A 14,541-nucleotide genomic window follows, 5' to 3' on the forward strand; every position below is an offset into this window, starting at 1 on the left:
CAGCAGGGTCAGATCCCCACGGTGCAACCTGGCCGCTGGTACATGAGGAGGGCAAGCGGCCAGCGCTCCAGGCCTTGCAGCTGGCCAGCCAGGCAGAGCAGGCGCCCCGAGGCATGGCTCCTGGCAGAGCTGGGCTGCCTCAGGGCCCAGGCCGGGAGGGACATGGGGCCTCGGTTCCCTGGCTACCAGCCCCTTCCGCCTCTTTCTGCGCAGGTGAGGTGCGAGGGTGCTCCTGCTGTGTCCCGGCAGGAGCTGGGCTCGGGGAGAGCCCAAAGCTTCGGTGGGGGTCGGGTGGCGGGGCAGCCTGAGTGCCGCAGGTCTAGGCCCGTCCAGCTCTGCACAGGCAGCACCTCCAGTTCCACGTCTCTCCAGCAGGGAGAAGGGAGTCGCCAAGTTGACCCACTTTCAGCCAGAAGCCAGGTGCCCTGCAGCCGCAAGAAATGACCTCCAGGGGGCGCACGAGACCCAAACTTCGCTCCCAGCCTGGCCAGCACCGCAGCCGCTCTGGCCACCACTCGCCGGCCCCCACCAGCCCTTCCCTAGGGCCCAAGCCCCAGCCTCCAGCACAGCACATTTTCTGGCACGGCCCCCACCTCCTCCAACACCACGTCCAGGAGCCCCCAGTGGCTGTGCCCAGACACCTGCAGGTTCCAAGCACAGGCCCGTCCCAACCCCCACCCAGGCGACAGCGCCGCTCTGCCCGGCAACCTTGGCCCTCCCATCTGCCCCTCCTCCCGCTCTGGTCCCCAACGTCCCAGAATAAATGTCCAGCACCAGGCAGGGGTACCTGACAGCCATAAATTTATTAAGTATCCCCCCGAAATATAAACACAAGCCGGTAAAAAAATGAAACAAACCATAAAACATCAGGCCTGGAGCGGACAGTAAAGCAGACACAACGGGCCACACACAACGGAAATGACCGATGGTGGAGGATGGCTGGGTGGACTCGGGCGGGGCAGGGATGCTGCAAATACTGCAGGACGAACACTCGGGGGCCCTGGGGCGACGCGCTCGGGCCTGGTGGGGCGCGGGCGGGCTGTGTCGGGGGTACGCGGCTGGGGGCAGACCTCGGGGTCCTGGCCGTGCCACGCCCCCCGCCCGGCTGCCTCACTTGGGGCCCTGGGCCTCGGACTCCTCCTCGTCGTCCTCGTACATCTCGCCCTCCTCGTCGGCCGTGGCGTCCTGGTACTGCTGGTACTCGGACACCAGGTCGTTCATGTTGCTCTCGGCCTCGGTGAACTCCATCTCGTCCATGCCCTCGCCCGTGTACCAGTGCAGGAAGGCCTTGCGCCGGAACATGGCCGTGAACTGCTCCGAGATGCGCTTGAACAGCTCCTGGATGGCCGTGCTGTTGCCGATGAAGGTGGAGGACATCTTGAGGCCGCGCGGCGGGATGTCGCACACGGCCACCTTCACGTTGTTGGGGATCCACTCCACGAAGTAGCTGCTGTTCTTGCTCTGGATGGCCAGCATCTGCTCGTCCACCTCCTTCATGGACATGCGCCCTCGGAAGACGGTGGCCACGGTCAGGTAGCGGCCGTGGCGCGGGTCGCAGGCGGCCATCATGTTCTTGGCGTCGAACATCTGCTGCGTGAGCTCGGGCACCGTCAGCGCGCGGTACTGCTGGCTGCCCCGGGCGGTGAGCGGCGCGAAGCCGGGCATGAAGAAGTGCAGGCGCGGGAAGGGCACCATGTTCACGGCCAGCTTGCGCAGGTCGGCGTTGAGCTGACCCGGGAAGCGCAGGGAGGTGGTGACCCCGCTCATGGTGGCCGACACCAGGTGGTTGAGGTCCCCGTAGGTGGGCGTGGCCAGCTTGAGGGTGCGGAAGCAGATGTCGTACAGGGCCTCGTTGTCGATGCAGTAGGTCTCGTCCGTGTTCTCCACCAGCTGGTGGATGGACAGCGTGGCGTTGTAGGGCTCGACCACCGTGTCCGACACCTTGGGCGAGGGCACCACGCTGAAGGTGTTCATGATGCGGTCGGGGTACTCCTCGCGGACCTTGCTGATGAGCAGGGTGCCCATCCCGGAGCCCGTGCCGCCCCCCAGAGAGTGGGTCAGCTGGAAGCCCTGCAGGCAGTCGCAATTCTCACACTCCTTCCGCACCACGTCCAGGACCGAGTCCACCAGCTCCGCGCCCTCCGTGTAGTGACCTTTGGCCCAGTTGTTGCCAGCCCCACTCTGACCTGTTTGGGGGCCAGGGGGACAGAGACCGACCGGTCAGACCTCCGGCACCTGCCTGGATACCCCGCCCCGGCGGGCAACTGCCTGCCCGCCTGCCCTCCAGGAAGCGAGGCTGCCCACACCTTCTCCCTCCCTCCCTCCACGGCCCTTAGCTCCAGCCATGCTGTGCGCTGGCGACCCCTCTGCCTGGCGCCCAGTGTCATGGGCTGTGGACAGAGACTGAGTGCCTGGAGGTGTGGCTCCTGCTCTGCTTCCTGAGGGGATCCTGGGGGGTCCACCCACCCTCTGGCCAGCTCTACGGGAAGCTAAACTACAACCCCCTGCAAGCCCTTGCAGCTTGGGGTCGGGATGAGGGCTGGGCCCCTCGGTTGGGCTGCTGAGCTCTGGAGGTGGAAGTGGAGCGTGGGCCTCCTCCTGTCGCTGTGTGCGCACCCAGGGCCCCGGCACCAGAGTCACTGGCGTGAGGGCCGCTGACCGCCTGACCGTGGCAAAGCTGCATGCTCAGCCCCGGGTCTGCCCGCCCAGCTCGCACACGGTCCTGGAAGCTCAAGTCTGGTTCACACATTGCTCTGCCTGAAATCACAAGTGGTTTCCGTTCCCTGCACAGAACCCCTTCTCTGGGCCCCCGTCGCTGGCTACGCGTAGCAGAGATCAGTGCTGCCTTGCTGGTCAGGACCTGCGGTGACTCTGCCTTCGTTTCTGCTGCCTTGGGTTTGCCTGCCGTGGGTCCCCCTGAAAGGGTGGGACGGGGGCAACTCACCGAAGATGAAGTTGTCAGGCCTGAAGAGGTGCCCGAAGGCCCCAGAACGGACGCTGTCCATGGTCCCCGGCTCCAGGTCCACCAGGATGGCCCGAGGCACATACTTGTGAGCTGAGGGAGGGAGGCTCATGGGGTCACAGGTCGAGGCACTCTCCCTGCCCCCCACCCCAGCCTCATGCTCCTCTCCCTGAGAGCACAGACTCAGGGTCACAGGGGCCGGAGCTGCGCGTGCAAGGGGTCACGGGTGACGCCTGGCCGGCCACGACCAAGCCCCAGGTCCATCGGGGGAGGCCAGTGTGAGGCCAGTTCGCCAAGGACACCATTTCACACCAGCTGCTGAACAACCCCTGTCTGACCATGCCTGTCTGTCTGGCTCTGGACTGTCCTGGGGCCCCTGACGGGGCTTTGGGCCCTGCCCAGCCCAGCCCTTTCCGCAAGACTGCGCATGCGTCCGTGGCCATGAGACACATGGGCTCTCACTAGGGTGGTGGTTTACGAGGGCTGCTTGTCTTTACTCCGCGTCTCCCGTTACACCCGCCCCCCCGACAGGTGGTCGGAGATGCCGGGACCCAGCGGGCAAGCCCCCCACCCCGCGAAGACGGGGCTCACAGGAGGCCTCGTTGTAGTAGACGCTGATGCGCTCCAGCTGCAGGTCCGAGTCCCCCACATAGTTGCCACTGGGGTCTATGCCGTGTTCATCGCTGATCACTTCCCAGAACTGCAGGGGAACAGAGCGTCAGTGGCTGCTCGGACCCGCCAGGACCTTTCCCTCCACCAGCCGCAAAGCCCTGGTACAAGACAGGGGGTCTAGGAGTTCCTGTCGTGGCGCAGTGGTTAACGAATCCGACTAGGAACCATGAGGTTGCGGGTTTGATCCCTGGCCTCGATCAGTGGGTTAAGGATCCGGCGTTGCCGTGAGCTGTGGTGTAGGTCGCAGACGCGGCTCAGATCCCGCATGGCTGTGGCTGTGGTGTAGGTCGGCAGCTACAGGTCCGTTTCAACCCCTAGCCTGGGAACCTCCATGTACCTCAGGGGCGACCCTAGAAAAAGGCCCCCCCCCCAAAAAAGAGGGGTTTGGACCCAGAGCCTGCACTAGTCTCTTTGAATGACTTTGAAGAAGAGCCCCTGGAGCTCCCTGGTGGCAGCTCTGGCGTCACTGCAGTGGCTTGGGTTGCAGCAGTGGCACAGAGTCAATCCATGGCCTGGGACCTTCGGAATGCTGCACGTGCAGCCAAAAAAAAAGAGCCTCAAGCTCTGTCCTCTGTAAGAAAACTGTCATAAACACACACGCCCGTCCATGGACACTGGAGCCCCCAGGGTGGTCTGTACCTGCTGGCCAGGGACCTCGGACGGTCCACTTGTCCACGAGGGAGGTCGTCGTAAACCCCCTCTTGGGTTGTGCCCCAATTCCCTCTTTTCCGATGAGAAAGCGGGGGCACAGAGAGGGCAGAGATGCCTCCAGTGAGCGACAGGGACTCGGTCAAGGACATGCGTGCCCCTCAGTGTCTGGGCAAAGGATGTCCAACGACAGGGCCTCGCAGTGGCCAGCACATCGCAGCCTCGGGCCCTGGGTGGGGAACGACTTGTCTCCGGTGGCCCGGTCTGTCCAAGCGGACGCACTGCAGCCCCATCATCCAGGGCTCCCCCTGCCACCGACCCCTTCCTGTCCTGCTTCTCCCAGGACTGCGGCAGGGCAGGGCAGGGCAGGGCCGAGCCTCAGGAGCTAGCCCCCCCTTCCCAGCAGAGTGGCCTCAGGCAGGTCCTGAAGAGTCTCTGTGCCTCGGAGGTCCTCCCGGTTCGACGGCTGAGGACGAAGGCAGGTTTTGGGGAGCATAAAGCAGGTTACCTGTGCTTGCGTGTGAAGGCCCTGAGGAATCATGAGCATGTGTCGCACGAGGAGACACAGGGCCTGGGTGAAGGGAAGTTGGCACAGAGCTCTGTGCTCTGTGCTCACCCCAGCGGCACGTCCAGGCTGTCTCAGAGCCCAGCGTGCCCATGCAGGCCAGAGGGCAGTCACGCACTGTGAGGGCCTCCACGTATGGGTCACGCGCGCTGAAAAGCCTGCTCATCTTGTCTATAATACGCACACGCTGATCTAAAAATGCAGATGTCTCTGAGGGCACAAAGACAGGCTCTTTCACGTGTACATGTTAACGTCTCAAAAAAAAAAAAAGGAAGATTAGTTAAAAATAAAAATTTTTTGGCGTTCTCTTCTGGTGCAGTCACTGCAGCAGCAGCTCGGGTTGATGCTGTGGCATGGGTTTGCTCGCTGGCCCAGGAACTTCTGCATGCTGCAGAGGCAGCCAAAAAGAGGAAAAATAAACAAGAACCAAAACATTTTAAAACCCGAAAAGTAGGACAGTGTTGTTATTATAAAATGCACGGAAGAATCTTGGCAGTTCTGCCAGAGACTGTCATCAGAGGTCGGCTCTCAGCAAGGACAGGGACTGGACTTCTTCCTCCTTTGTGTATTTTTTTGTCATTGGTAAGTTTCTTTCCTTTTCTCCCTGGCTTTTGGCTGCCCTGAGGCAGATGGAGTTCCCAGGCCAGGTATCAGACCCAAGCCTCAGCCATGACCTAAGCTGCAGCTGTGGCAACACTGGGTCCTTAACCCACTGTGCCAGGCTGGAGATGGAACCTGTGCCCTCGTGCTCCAAGACGCCGCTGATCCTGTTGTGCCACATTGGCAACTCCACGTGTGTATTAACTTCGTAATGACACGTGTCACTGAGGCATTCAGGGTCCGGCCCGAGCCTCCTAACACCACCTGGACCCCTGTGCCCTCCGCTTCTCTGAGGCTACCTGAAAGCCAGAGTTGGGGCCTTGCTCCACAGAGCCAAGGGGCACCCCCAACCTCTGGCTTCAAGGACAGACCCTGCAGAGAAGGAGTGAGCCCGAGGCAGCAAGTGTGGACTGGGACAGGCTGACTCCGTCACCGTATCATCCACACACCTTCGAGCGTCATCTGGACCTCATCTATGGAATGAGAGAGTTTCCGGGAGGCAAGAGCCCAGGGTGGGTGCAGACCCAGCACCAGCCAGCGCCTGCTAATGACCCCCCCCCCCCCCCCGCCGGGACCTGTCTTTAACCATCTGCCTGGTACTGGAACCCACTGCACGTGCTCAGCTCAAGACCCCACTGAGTTAAAAGGCCTTAGGTGATATTTAAATTTGGAAAGCCATATTCACTGATAAATAAAAAAAGATAATTTTAAAAAATCAATACACTTTGGAATAAAAGATTATCACTAGTACAAACAGATCTTCAAGGCACAGCCCTGAGGGGAAGGCACACTGCAATGAGCTCAGAGTGAGAACGAAACCTCACAGCATATATGCTCTATTTTGTCAACACAGGTGCTTATGACAGAAAGTGGGCTAGAAGAACAGGAAACAGACGTGTCCGCCTGGAGGGGGCACAGGAGGGAGTTAAATGGGTACTTTGCCCCCATCTGCAGTGTGTCAATGTTTTATTCATTTATTTAGGGCCACACCTGCACATAAAGAAGTTTCCAGGCTAGGGGTTAAATCAGAGTCGCAGCAGCCGGCCTACACCACAGCCATAGCAACGCGGGATCCCTGCCGCATCTGAGACCTACACAGCAGCTCAGGGCAACACGAGATCCTTAACTCACTGAGCAAGGCCAGGGATCAAACCCTCATGGATACTAGTTGTGTTCTTAACCTGCTGAGCCACAAGGGGAATTCCATGTGTCAATTTTTTATCTTTTTTTTTTCCTGTCTTTTTTTTTGGGGGGGGGGAGGGGGCGGCACCTGCAGCATATGGAGGTTCCCAGGCCAGGGGTAGAATTGGAGCTGCAGCTGCCGGCCGCTGCCACAGCCACAGCAACGCCAGATCCGAGCCACGTCTGCAACCCACACCACAGCTCACTGCAACGCCGAGTCCCCAACCCAATGAGCGAAGCCAGGGATCGAACCCACAACCTCATGGTTCCTAGTCGGATTGGTTTCCACTGCGCCAGGACGGGAACTCCAAGTTTGAAAACTTTTTAGAAGGAGACTATGTGGATGATAGCTTTGTAAGTTAAACCTAATAAACTTGTAATTTAAAATAATAAATAGCTTATTAATAGTTACATAAAGTGATTATATATAACATTTTAAGGTGACAAAATACATTGTTTAATAATAATTACGGTCATCATTACAGATGAGAAAACTGCCAGATGGCGCAAGGACCCCAGGGCCCAGGCCACGGCTCTAAGGACCCCAAGGTTTTGTCTGGACCCGGGGGCGCGGCGGGCCCCCACCCCACCCTCCCGCGCCCCGGCGCTGTCCGCGGTGCTGACCTTTGCTCCGGCCAGGGGTGGCGGTAGGAGCACGGGAGCCCAAAGCAAGTGGGATCGGCCAAGGCAAGTGGGAGGGCCGGCGGACCGAGCGGTGTCAAGCCCCTCCAGGACCCCGTGCCTTCCCCCCGCCCCTTGAGATACCGGGAACCAATTGGGAAGCGCTCGGAGAGGGGGCGGGGCAGGGCACCAGGAAACCCCTCCTCCCATTGGCTGGCAGGGCCAGGGCCCGCCTCTCCGAGGCTCCGCCCAGCGGCCGGGAGGCGGGGGCGCAGACAAAGGCTCCAGAACTGCCGGCCTCCCTAGGGGAGTGGGGTGGGAGTCCTCAGAGTCATCGGCCCATTGTGGGGGCTGGCGGTTCCCTGCCCGTCCTGAGGTGTCCACGTAGACCAAAGACCGAGATTCAGACTCCCGCCCTGTCCTGCCCAGGCAGAGGCCTCAGCTTCCCAGAGCGGCGAGTTTTCCTATCCTTGGGGGAAGGGCGACACCCCGTGTCACCGCATCCTGGAGAGGTGATGCGCTTGAAGCAGCCGGCACAATGCCCATCACGCCCTGGTCATGTCACGAGTCATTACGGCTGTCACGTCACCTCTCAGGAAAAGTGTATCCTCTCCTAGCTCTCAGTCACCCCGACCTCCCTCTGCAACTCCCCCGGCACCCCGCAGCCCCCCCAAAGCAGCCCCTTTTGCCCACCCTGGTCAGCCGCTGCTGGTGATGGGTGGGAAGCTTGCTCTTCCCTGACGAAGGAGCCCACATCCAGTGTGCCGGCAAGATACAGCCTGGCCACAGGGCAGGTGCCGAGCACCTGCGCAGGCAAATTTCCCACACAAGCTTTGACCCCTTCTGGTTTTGTTCAGGAGATTTTCCAGGGCAGGGAGATGGAGAGAAGCCACCAAACTGCTTCCACTGGTCACTACAAAGGGAAGTGGTTGAAAAGGTGGAAACAATTTGTCTCCCACCCAAATCCGTCTCTGTTGGCATTGTTAAAAAGGATAAATTATTAGTTTTAAGAAGAAATGAAAGTAACTGAAATTAACCCAAAATGAATAAAGTCATGAGCAAACTCAAGGGCCACAGCGCTGAGAAGCAGGACACAATTTCTGCATAGGACACTGTCCAGCATTCAGGCCACTGCCTCTGCCCTGCCCCCTACCCACCAGGCTGCAGCGGGGACATGATCCTGCCTTTGCCTGCCATGTGCAGGTTCCAGCTACGGAAAGAAGGGGTGTAACTGGATCACATCTCCCCCAGGCTCATGGTGGGACTCAGCTGCCTTCTTTCCCTCCAGTGACCCCTGACTCTTGGAGGAGCAGATGTTCAGGGCAGGCCTGCCCCCTGTGACCACATTAATAAGCCCTCGGCCCCTCCTGCCTGGCCAGGGCAGCTGTCAGAGACTGCCTCCAGAGCCCTGATTTGATTCCAGGCCTTGGTCCCCCAGGCATCCCCCTCCCCTAGGCACTTCCCTCCAGCAGGCGCAGCTGCCACCTCAGCGATTAGGGTGTCTTCCCACCACCCCCCCCCCCCCATCTGAGGAGCCTCCACCCTAGAGCCCAAGCTGCAATTTACATGTCAGCCACGTGGCTGCCCCAGCCCTGTTGTAATTAGCTTTTTGTTCTTGCCTGGTTTCCATGGCAACAGCCTCCAGAGGAAGCCTTTCCTGGCCCCTTCCCCTCCAGGACCTGTCTCCTCCCACTGCCTCCCGGGGGAACAAGCCTCACTCCAACCCTCGCTGGGTCTCTGGCCTTGGTGCTGACAAAGGCACCCGCCGCACCCCCCCCCCCCCCTCCGCCCGACATTGTTCTGAAGAAAGCACAGGGGGCAGCAGGCCCCACCCAGCCGGAGTCGTGCGCTCTGCGTCTTCGGGGACTGCGAGCTGGAGGGCGAGAGGCTCTGTCTCCACCTGCTGTGTGACCTTGGCCCAGGGACAGCACCCGCGGTCTTAGGGATATGACATCGGCCTGCTGGGTTTGGGTGGGGATCATGCCACCCCACTCCCGCCTCAGTCCCAACGTCCGTGAGGTGGGCTAACAATGGAGGGGAGGGGCCTAGCGGGGAAGCGGCTCTCGACCCCACCCCCCAGCCCGGCTTTGTTTCCACGTCCAACCCGAGACTCTCGGACCCTGAGTGGGCTTGGTCCAACATCATGGCGAGGAGCAAGGTGTTGCCCAGGACGGGCTGCCCAGTCCCGGACCAAGGTCAACCAGAGTCCGGGCCCAAGCCCTCCCCCAACAAAGGAACAGGGTGGGGCCAGGAGGCCGAGGGAGGTCATAGCCAAGTGGGGGCGCGGGAAAGGTTCGAGGTGGGGGAACAGGAGGAATCATTCTGGCTTCGGGGGGAGCCCCACCCAAACCTGCCCACCCCACCCATCTCAGCTGGAGGCTGAGTTGCGACCCCAAAGAAGAGGGCCACGCCCAGCCAGCTCCCCCACCTGCACCTGTGGATAGAGCGTGACCGACGACCTGCGCAGCGCTCCAGCAGGACCGAGGTGACCGGGGCTGGGACAGAGGAAAGGCGGGGGGTGGGAATGGGAACGGTGAAGGGCAGGGGGACCCGGCGGCCCGCAGCGAGGCCAGTTCCGTCCTTTTCTTTTCGGCTTCTCAGTGGCGAGGGCAGCTCAGGGTGCGGCTCCCGGCGCACAGCGCCTTCCAGCTTCCCTCCCCCCGGGGGAGCGGGCTGGAGATGACTACGCGGGATGAGCGCCCGGTGCAGGGGAGCGGCGCGCAGCCTCACCTTGGCCCCGATCTGGTTGCCGCACTGGCCGGCCTGGATGTGCACGATCTCCCTCATGCTCGGTGCGTGTGGCGGGCAGCTGCTGGACGCGCGCGGACCGGCTGGGTCTGGCTGCGGAGGATCGGTCGCCCCCGCCGCCCGCTCTTATAGGCTGGGCCACGCCCGCCACGCCCGGCCTGGCGTCACCGCGCGCGGCCAATCCGCGATCGCCGCCGCAGAATGCGGCAGGGCGCTGCAGCATCAGCACCGCGCATCCCCGCCCGACCGCGCGCTGCGGTGCCTCCTCACGCCGCCACCGGGTTCTGGGGGCCCCAGCGGGTGGGGCCCGAGGGCCGCCGCGCACCCGAAAGGCGGGGCTGGGGAGGCTCCAGGGAGGACAATAGAAGCCCCCCTTAACCCTCGTCCCCCGCCCCCGTGGCCCTCTCTACCCCACCCCAGTGGCAGCTTCTGCCCTTGGCTTTGCTAGGAGAGTGGGGTTGTTTTTGTCCACACCCGTTTAGGGACCAACCCCATCTTGCCACCCTGAAAAGCCGACATGGGCGTCCTCTCTTGTATCAAGAAGGAGCAGACAAGGTACTCGAGCTTTGCCGTATCTCTTCGAGGTGGGGTAGGCAGACAAAGGCTGCAGCAGGCACTGATTCTGGAGAAGAAGGCAGCATGAGACAGGGCTCCCAAGTGTCTGAGTCAGGAGGGCTGTGGGTGCAGGAGGGTGGAGGTGGGTTGCTATGGCAGCTCTGCGTTTCCCTGGCTTTCTGTGCAGTGGGGACGCTGCCTGCCCCTTCTTCCCCAGGAGGCTGCTGTGAGATGGACCTTACATGGGGGGAGGCTTTGAACCCCTGCCGGGCACAGCACCTGGCATGTAGCTGCTGCTCAGTAAACACGGGTTTTAGGAATTGTCATAAGGACACAAGCCAGACACAGAAGTGACGAGGCAGGAGGCGGGATTCTGCCTGACTCACCCCTTGAGGTCACCGTGTCTCTGCAGTCTTGGTCCAAGGGAAGCCAATTAAATTTGGCGGGGGCGGGGGGCTGTGTAGTGAGATGATGTGTGCATAAGGCTGGGATTCTTGGGGGAAAAACAAGAGTCAGCTGGTGAGGAAGGAGGGAGGAAGAGGACACGCACGGCAGCACTGGCTGAATACCCGGCTGGGGGCAGACTGTACAGCAAGCAGCTCTGACGAAGTCCTTGCTCTCCTTCAGCAGCAGCAGCCTCAGGAGGGGCTGCAGCCACAGCGTGCAGACTTTGTAAAGCTGTGGCCTGTTCCCCATCTGTGCTGTCTCGTGTGCTGTAGCTGCGTGCCCCCCTTTCCCCCTCTTCAAGCTCCCCAGTTTGGCAAATCTAGAAATGGGTCTTTTGTTCTCAGGAGACGCCCCTCCTCCACAGCGTGTCCATGATGTGGCTTTCTGTGGTTGGCTTCCAACCTGGGGCCCCTCCCTGTCCCCGTTCGGGGGTCCGAGGGAGCATTTGGCTCTTCTGTGGAGCTGGCTGCACCTCCCTGCTGAGCAAAGGAAGAAGCTTCGCATCCTGCTGGCCAGGACCCATCACCCACCCTGCCTCTCTGCGGGATGGCATCAGGCCAGGCCCGCTCCCCCTCCATCCCCAGAGGGCTCTGGTGCCCGGCTCAAGGCTGACTCATCGTCCGGCCTCCCAGCAAAGGCCCGTCCTGCCGGGAACCAGCTCCAGCCCTCAGTCAGGGCTGGTGCTGCCGCTGCTGGCAGATACCAACCCCGCTGAGCCTGTCCCAGGAGGGGGGCCAAGTGCATGCTGTGTCAGTGGAGGGGCCGGCTGGGAACTCAGGTCAGGGCTGCAGCAGACGGAGGTCAAGGGCTCCCAGCACCGGACAGCATGGTCCACCCCCGGGGCCTGGACACCCCCGCAGCCCCTGGACAGCTTCACCCCACCAGGGCCAGCCGAGGACTGACACTGCCTCCAGAAGGGCCGTGCCTGGAGCAGTGCAGGGCCCTGTGGATGCCTCAGAGCAGATGTGGAGAAGGGGTGCTGGACGGAGCCGAGGGGCACGTGTTCTGGCCGGTCACACATGGGGCACAGAGGCCCTGCTTCTGCCTCAGCGGAGGGCAGCCTGGGTGGTGCTGGAGTCTTGTCACCATGGAGGTGATGGAGCCGCTGCCCTCACCCCATTTGCTCTGGGCTGCGGTTTGCACCATAGAGAGAGCTGACGCAGGATCCAGGAGGGGCGACAGGGGCCTCCACGCCCCCCCCAGGGGGCTCTTCAGGCACTTGGGGCCATGGCTGCCTCGCCTGGGCAGGCCAGCTGGGTTCCTGGCAGGCTCCTGGGGTGTACTTTTTCCCCCTCTTCACCCCCCCAGCCCCTCTCCCCCACCCTCAAGCTTCAAGCAGCTTCTGGGAAGAGGCAAGACGAATGATGGGGCTCCACCGAGCACAGCCATTTGTTACCAGACTGCTTCCTGGCCCCCCGAGCCTGGGCGCTGGTCACTGGTTCAGGCCGAGGCCCCTGCTTCAGCCGGAGCGGACCCTGGCCGGCGCTGTCTGCCGCTGTGTGTGGTGCAGATGGGCCGAGCCCTCTGGTCACCACTGAGCCGTAGAAGAGAGGGGCCCCGCCCTCCCGCCGGGGCGCTGCGCCTGCTTCCTTAGCAGTCACGAAGGCCGTCCCCTGAGGTCCTGCAGTGAGCAACACCCGGACAGCTTCTGCCTGCACACGTCCCACCCCAGTGGGGGGCAACGTCCCCAGAGCGCGCCGCAAAGGCGGGCGTGGTGGTCTCTGGATGGAGGTGGCGCTCCCCGCCGTCTCTCCAGCCTCCCCCGCTCCCCGTGCCTCCTGGAAGTGCCCACTCTTCCTCTGTAGGGCCCCAGAGGGTCCAGCATCCATACCTTCAGAGATGTCCAGCCTGTCCTCTCTGCCAAGGGGCTGCCCAGCCACGTAGGAACCGGGCCGCAGGATGACACCACTGCCCTCAGCCCTGCAGCCTGGCTCGAGCGCCCGTCCCCCCTCACCAGGAGCACTGCAGCACCTCCTGGAGGGTCTTGCGGAGCTCCTGGCTGCGGAAGGCGTAGATGAGGGGGTCCACGATGGAGTTGCAGATGACGAGGGCCAGAAAGAGGTTGACGTTCTTGAAGACGCAGCCGCAGGTGGGGTGCTGGGGGCAGAGGACGACGAGGGAGAGGTGCAGGAAGAAGGGTGCCCAGCAGAGGAGGAAGACGCCCAGCAGGATGGTGAGGGTGGCCGCGCCCTTGAGGCCGCAGCCCTGGCGGGTGGGGTGCTGCGTCTTGTGGAGCCGGGCAATGTGCCGGCCGTGCTGGCAGGCCCGGGCCAGCATGTGGACGTACAGTACCGCCATGAGCGCCAGCATGGCCACGAAGAAGCTGACAAGGCCCAGCAGGACGGCCGTGTGGTGGTAGTAGGCGATGAAGAGGGTGCTGGAGAGCACGCTGCCCGCCCAGATGGCCGCGATGGCCCGCCCCGCGCGGGGCAGCGTCACGATGCTGTGGTAGCGCAGCGCGTAGAAGATGGAGACGTAGCGGTCCACGGCGATGGCGCCCAGGAAGCAGAGGCTCGACACCATGGAGCCGCAGATGAGCACGTCCATGACGTTGTCCAGCTGCTGCACCACGGCGGCCTGGGCGGCCAGGGCGCCCGCCTCCAGCAGCAGCAGCACGGCCGTCTCCAGCACGTTGCTCACGCTCACCAGCAGGTCTGACACGGCCAGGCAGCAGACGAAGTAGTACATGGGCGAGTGCAGGTTGCGGTTCTTGGCGATGGCGGCCACCACCAGCACGTTCTCCACGAGGCTCACCAGCCCCAGGCTGAGGAAGAGCCCGTCGGGAATGGACACCTCCAGGCACTGGGGGCCCGTCTGGTTGGTCTGGTTGGCGGCCAGCCCGAGGCGGGGGGCGGCTGGGGGCGCGGAGCTGAGGGAAGCCAGCAGCCTCCTCTCCGGGCCGAGCACAGGCATCGTCCCGCCGGGGAGCAGGGAGGGTGCGTCGCTCTCGGGGGGGGGGGGGGGGGGGGGGGCGGTCCTGCTCAGCTCATGGCTCCCAGAGGCGCCCCCACACTCGCCCTGGCTGGCTGAACGTGGGCCCAGGCATGGCCCGGCCAGAGAGGCCCAGGCGGTTCCCGGCCAGGACCCTCTGTGCTCAGCCCACCTCCCCGCCAAGTCTTCCCTGGACAGGGGGTCGCTCAGGTCCGGACATTTCGAGCCTCCTGCCTCGCCGCAGGCCGGGGCGGGGGACTGAGGTCCCGGGAGAACGGAGGCTTTCTGGGCATCTTTAAAGTCCTGCCTGAGCCCCTCCTCCTGAGGGCGGCCACGTGACGGGCGTGGGCCTGGGATGCACCGTGGGAGCTCCGGCACTCCGCCTGGCGCCAGGAGGCGCAAGGGGCACCCAGTCGGTCCTGGCTCCTTGGAGCGCAGAGCCGCCGCACTCTGGCCAACCTCGCCTGTGCTCAGCCAACGCCACCCTGCGCCGGCCTCCACTCCAGGCATGGAGCGCGGGGCTCCCCTGGACCTGCCCCGGAGTCTTCCAACCCTCTCCCGGCCCCGGCACAGAGACACCTCCGCCTGCCTGCTGTCTCAGGACGGCCCC

At 62.9% G+C, this 14,541-nt stretch overlaps 1 protein-coding gene across 1 annotated transcript; it reads right to left on the minus strand.

Annotated features, from left to right (window-relative positions):
* Window positions 1–784: 784 nt before the first annotated feature.
* LOC125134366 (tubulin beta-3 chain) lies at window positions 785–13,948 on the minus strand. The gene is made up of 5 exons (XM_047793581.1): window positions 12,953–13,948; window positions 9,981–10,105; window positions 3,554–3,662; window positions 2,945–3,055; window positions 785–2,186 (listed from the first exon to the last, which is right to left on the minus strand). Exons 1-5 carry the CDS (start codon window positions 13,911–13,913, stop codon window positions 1,111–1,113), a joined length of 2,382 nt encoding a protein of 793 aa, XP_047649537.1. The 5' UTR covers window positions 13,914–13,948; the 3' UTR covers window positions 785–1,110.
* Between the last annotated feature and the right edge of the window lie 593 nt (window positions 13,949–14,541).

The sequence above is a fragment of the Phacochoerus africanus genome, chromosome 8 (assembly GCF_016906955.1).
Source record: "Phacochoerus africanus isolate WHEZ1 chromosome 8, ROS_Pafr_v1, whole genome shotgun sequence".
In the NCBI taxonomy this organism is placed as follows: domain Eukaryota; kingdom Metazoa; phylum Chordata; class Mammalia; order Artiodactyla; family Suidae; genus Phacochoerus; species Phacochoerus africanus.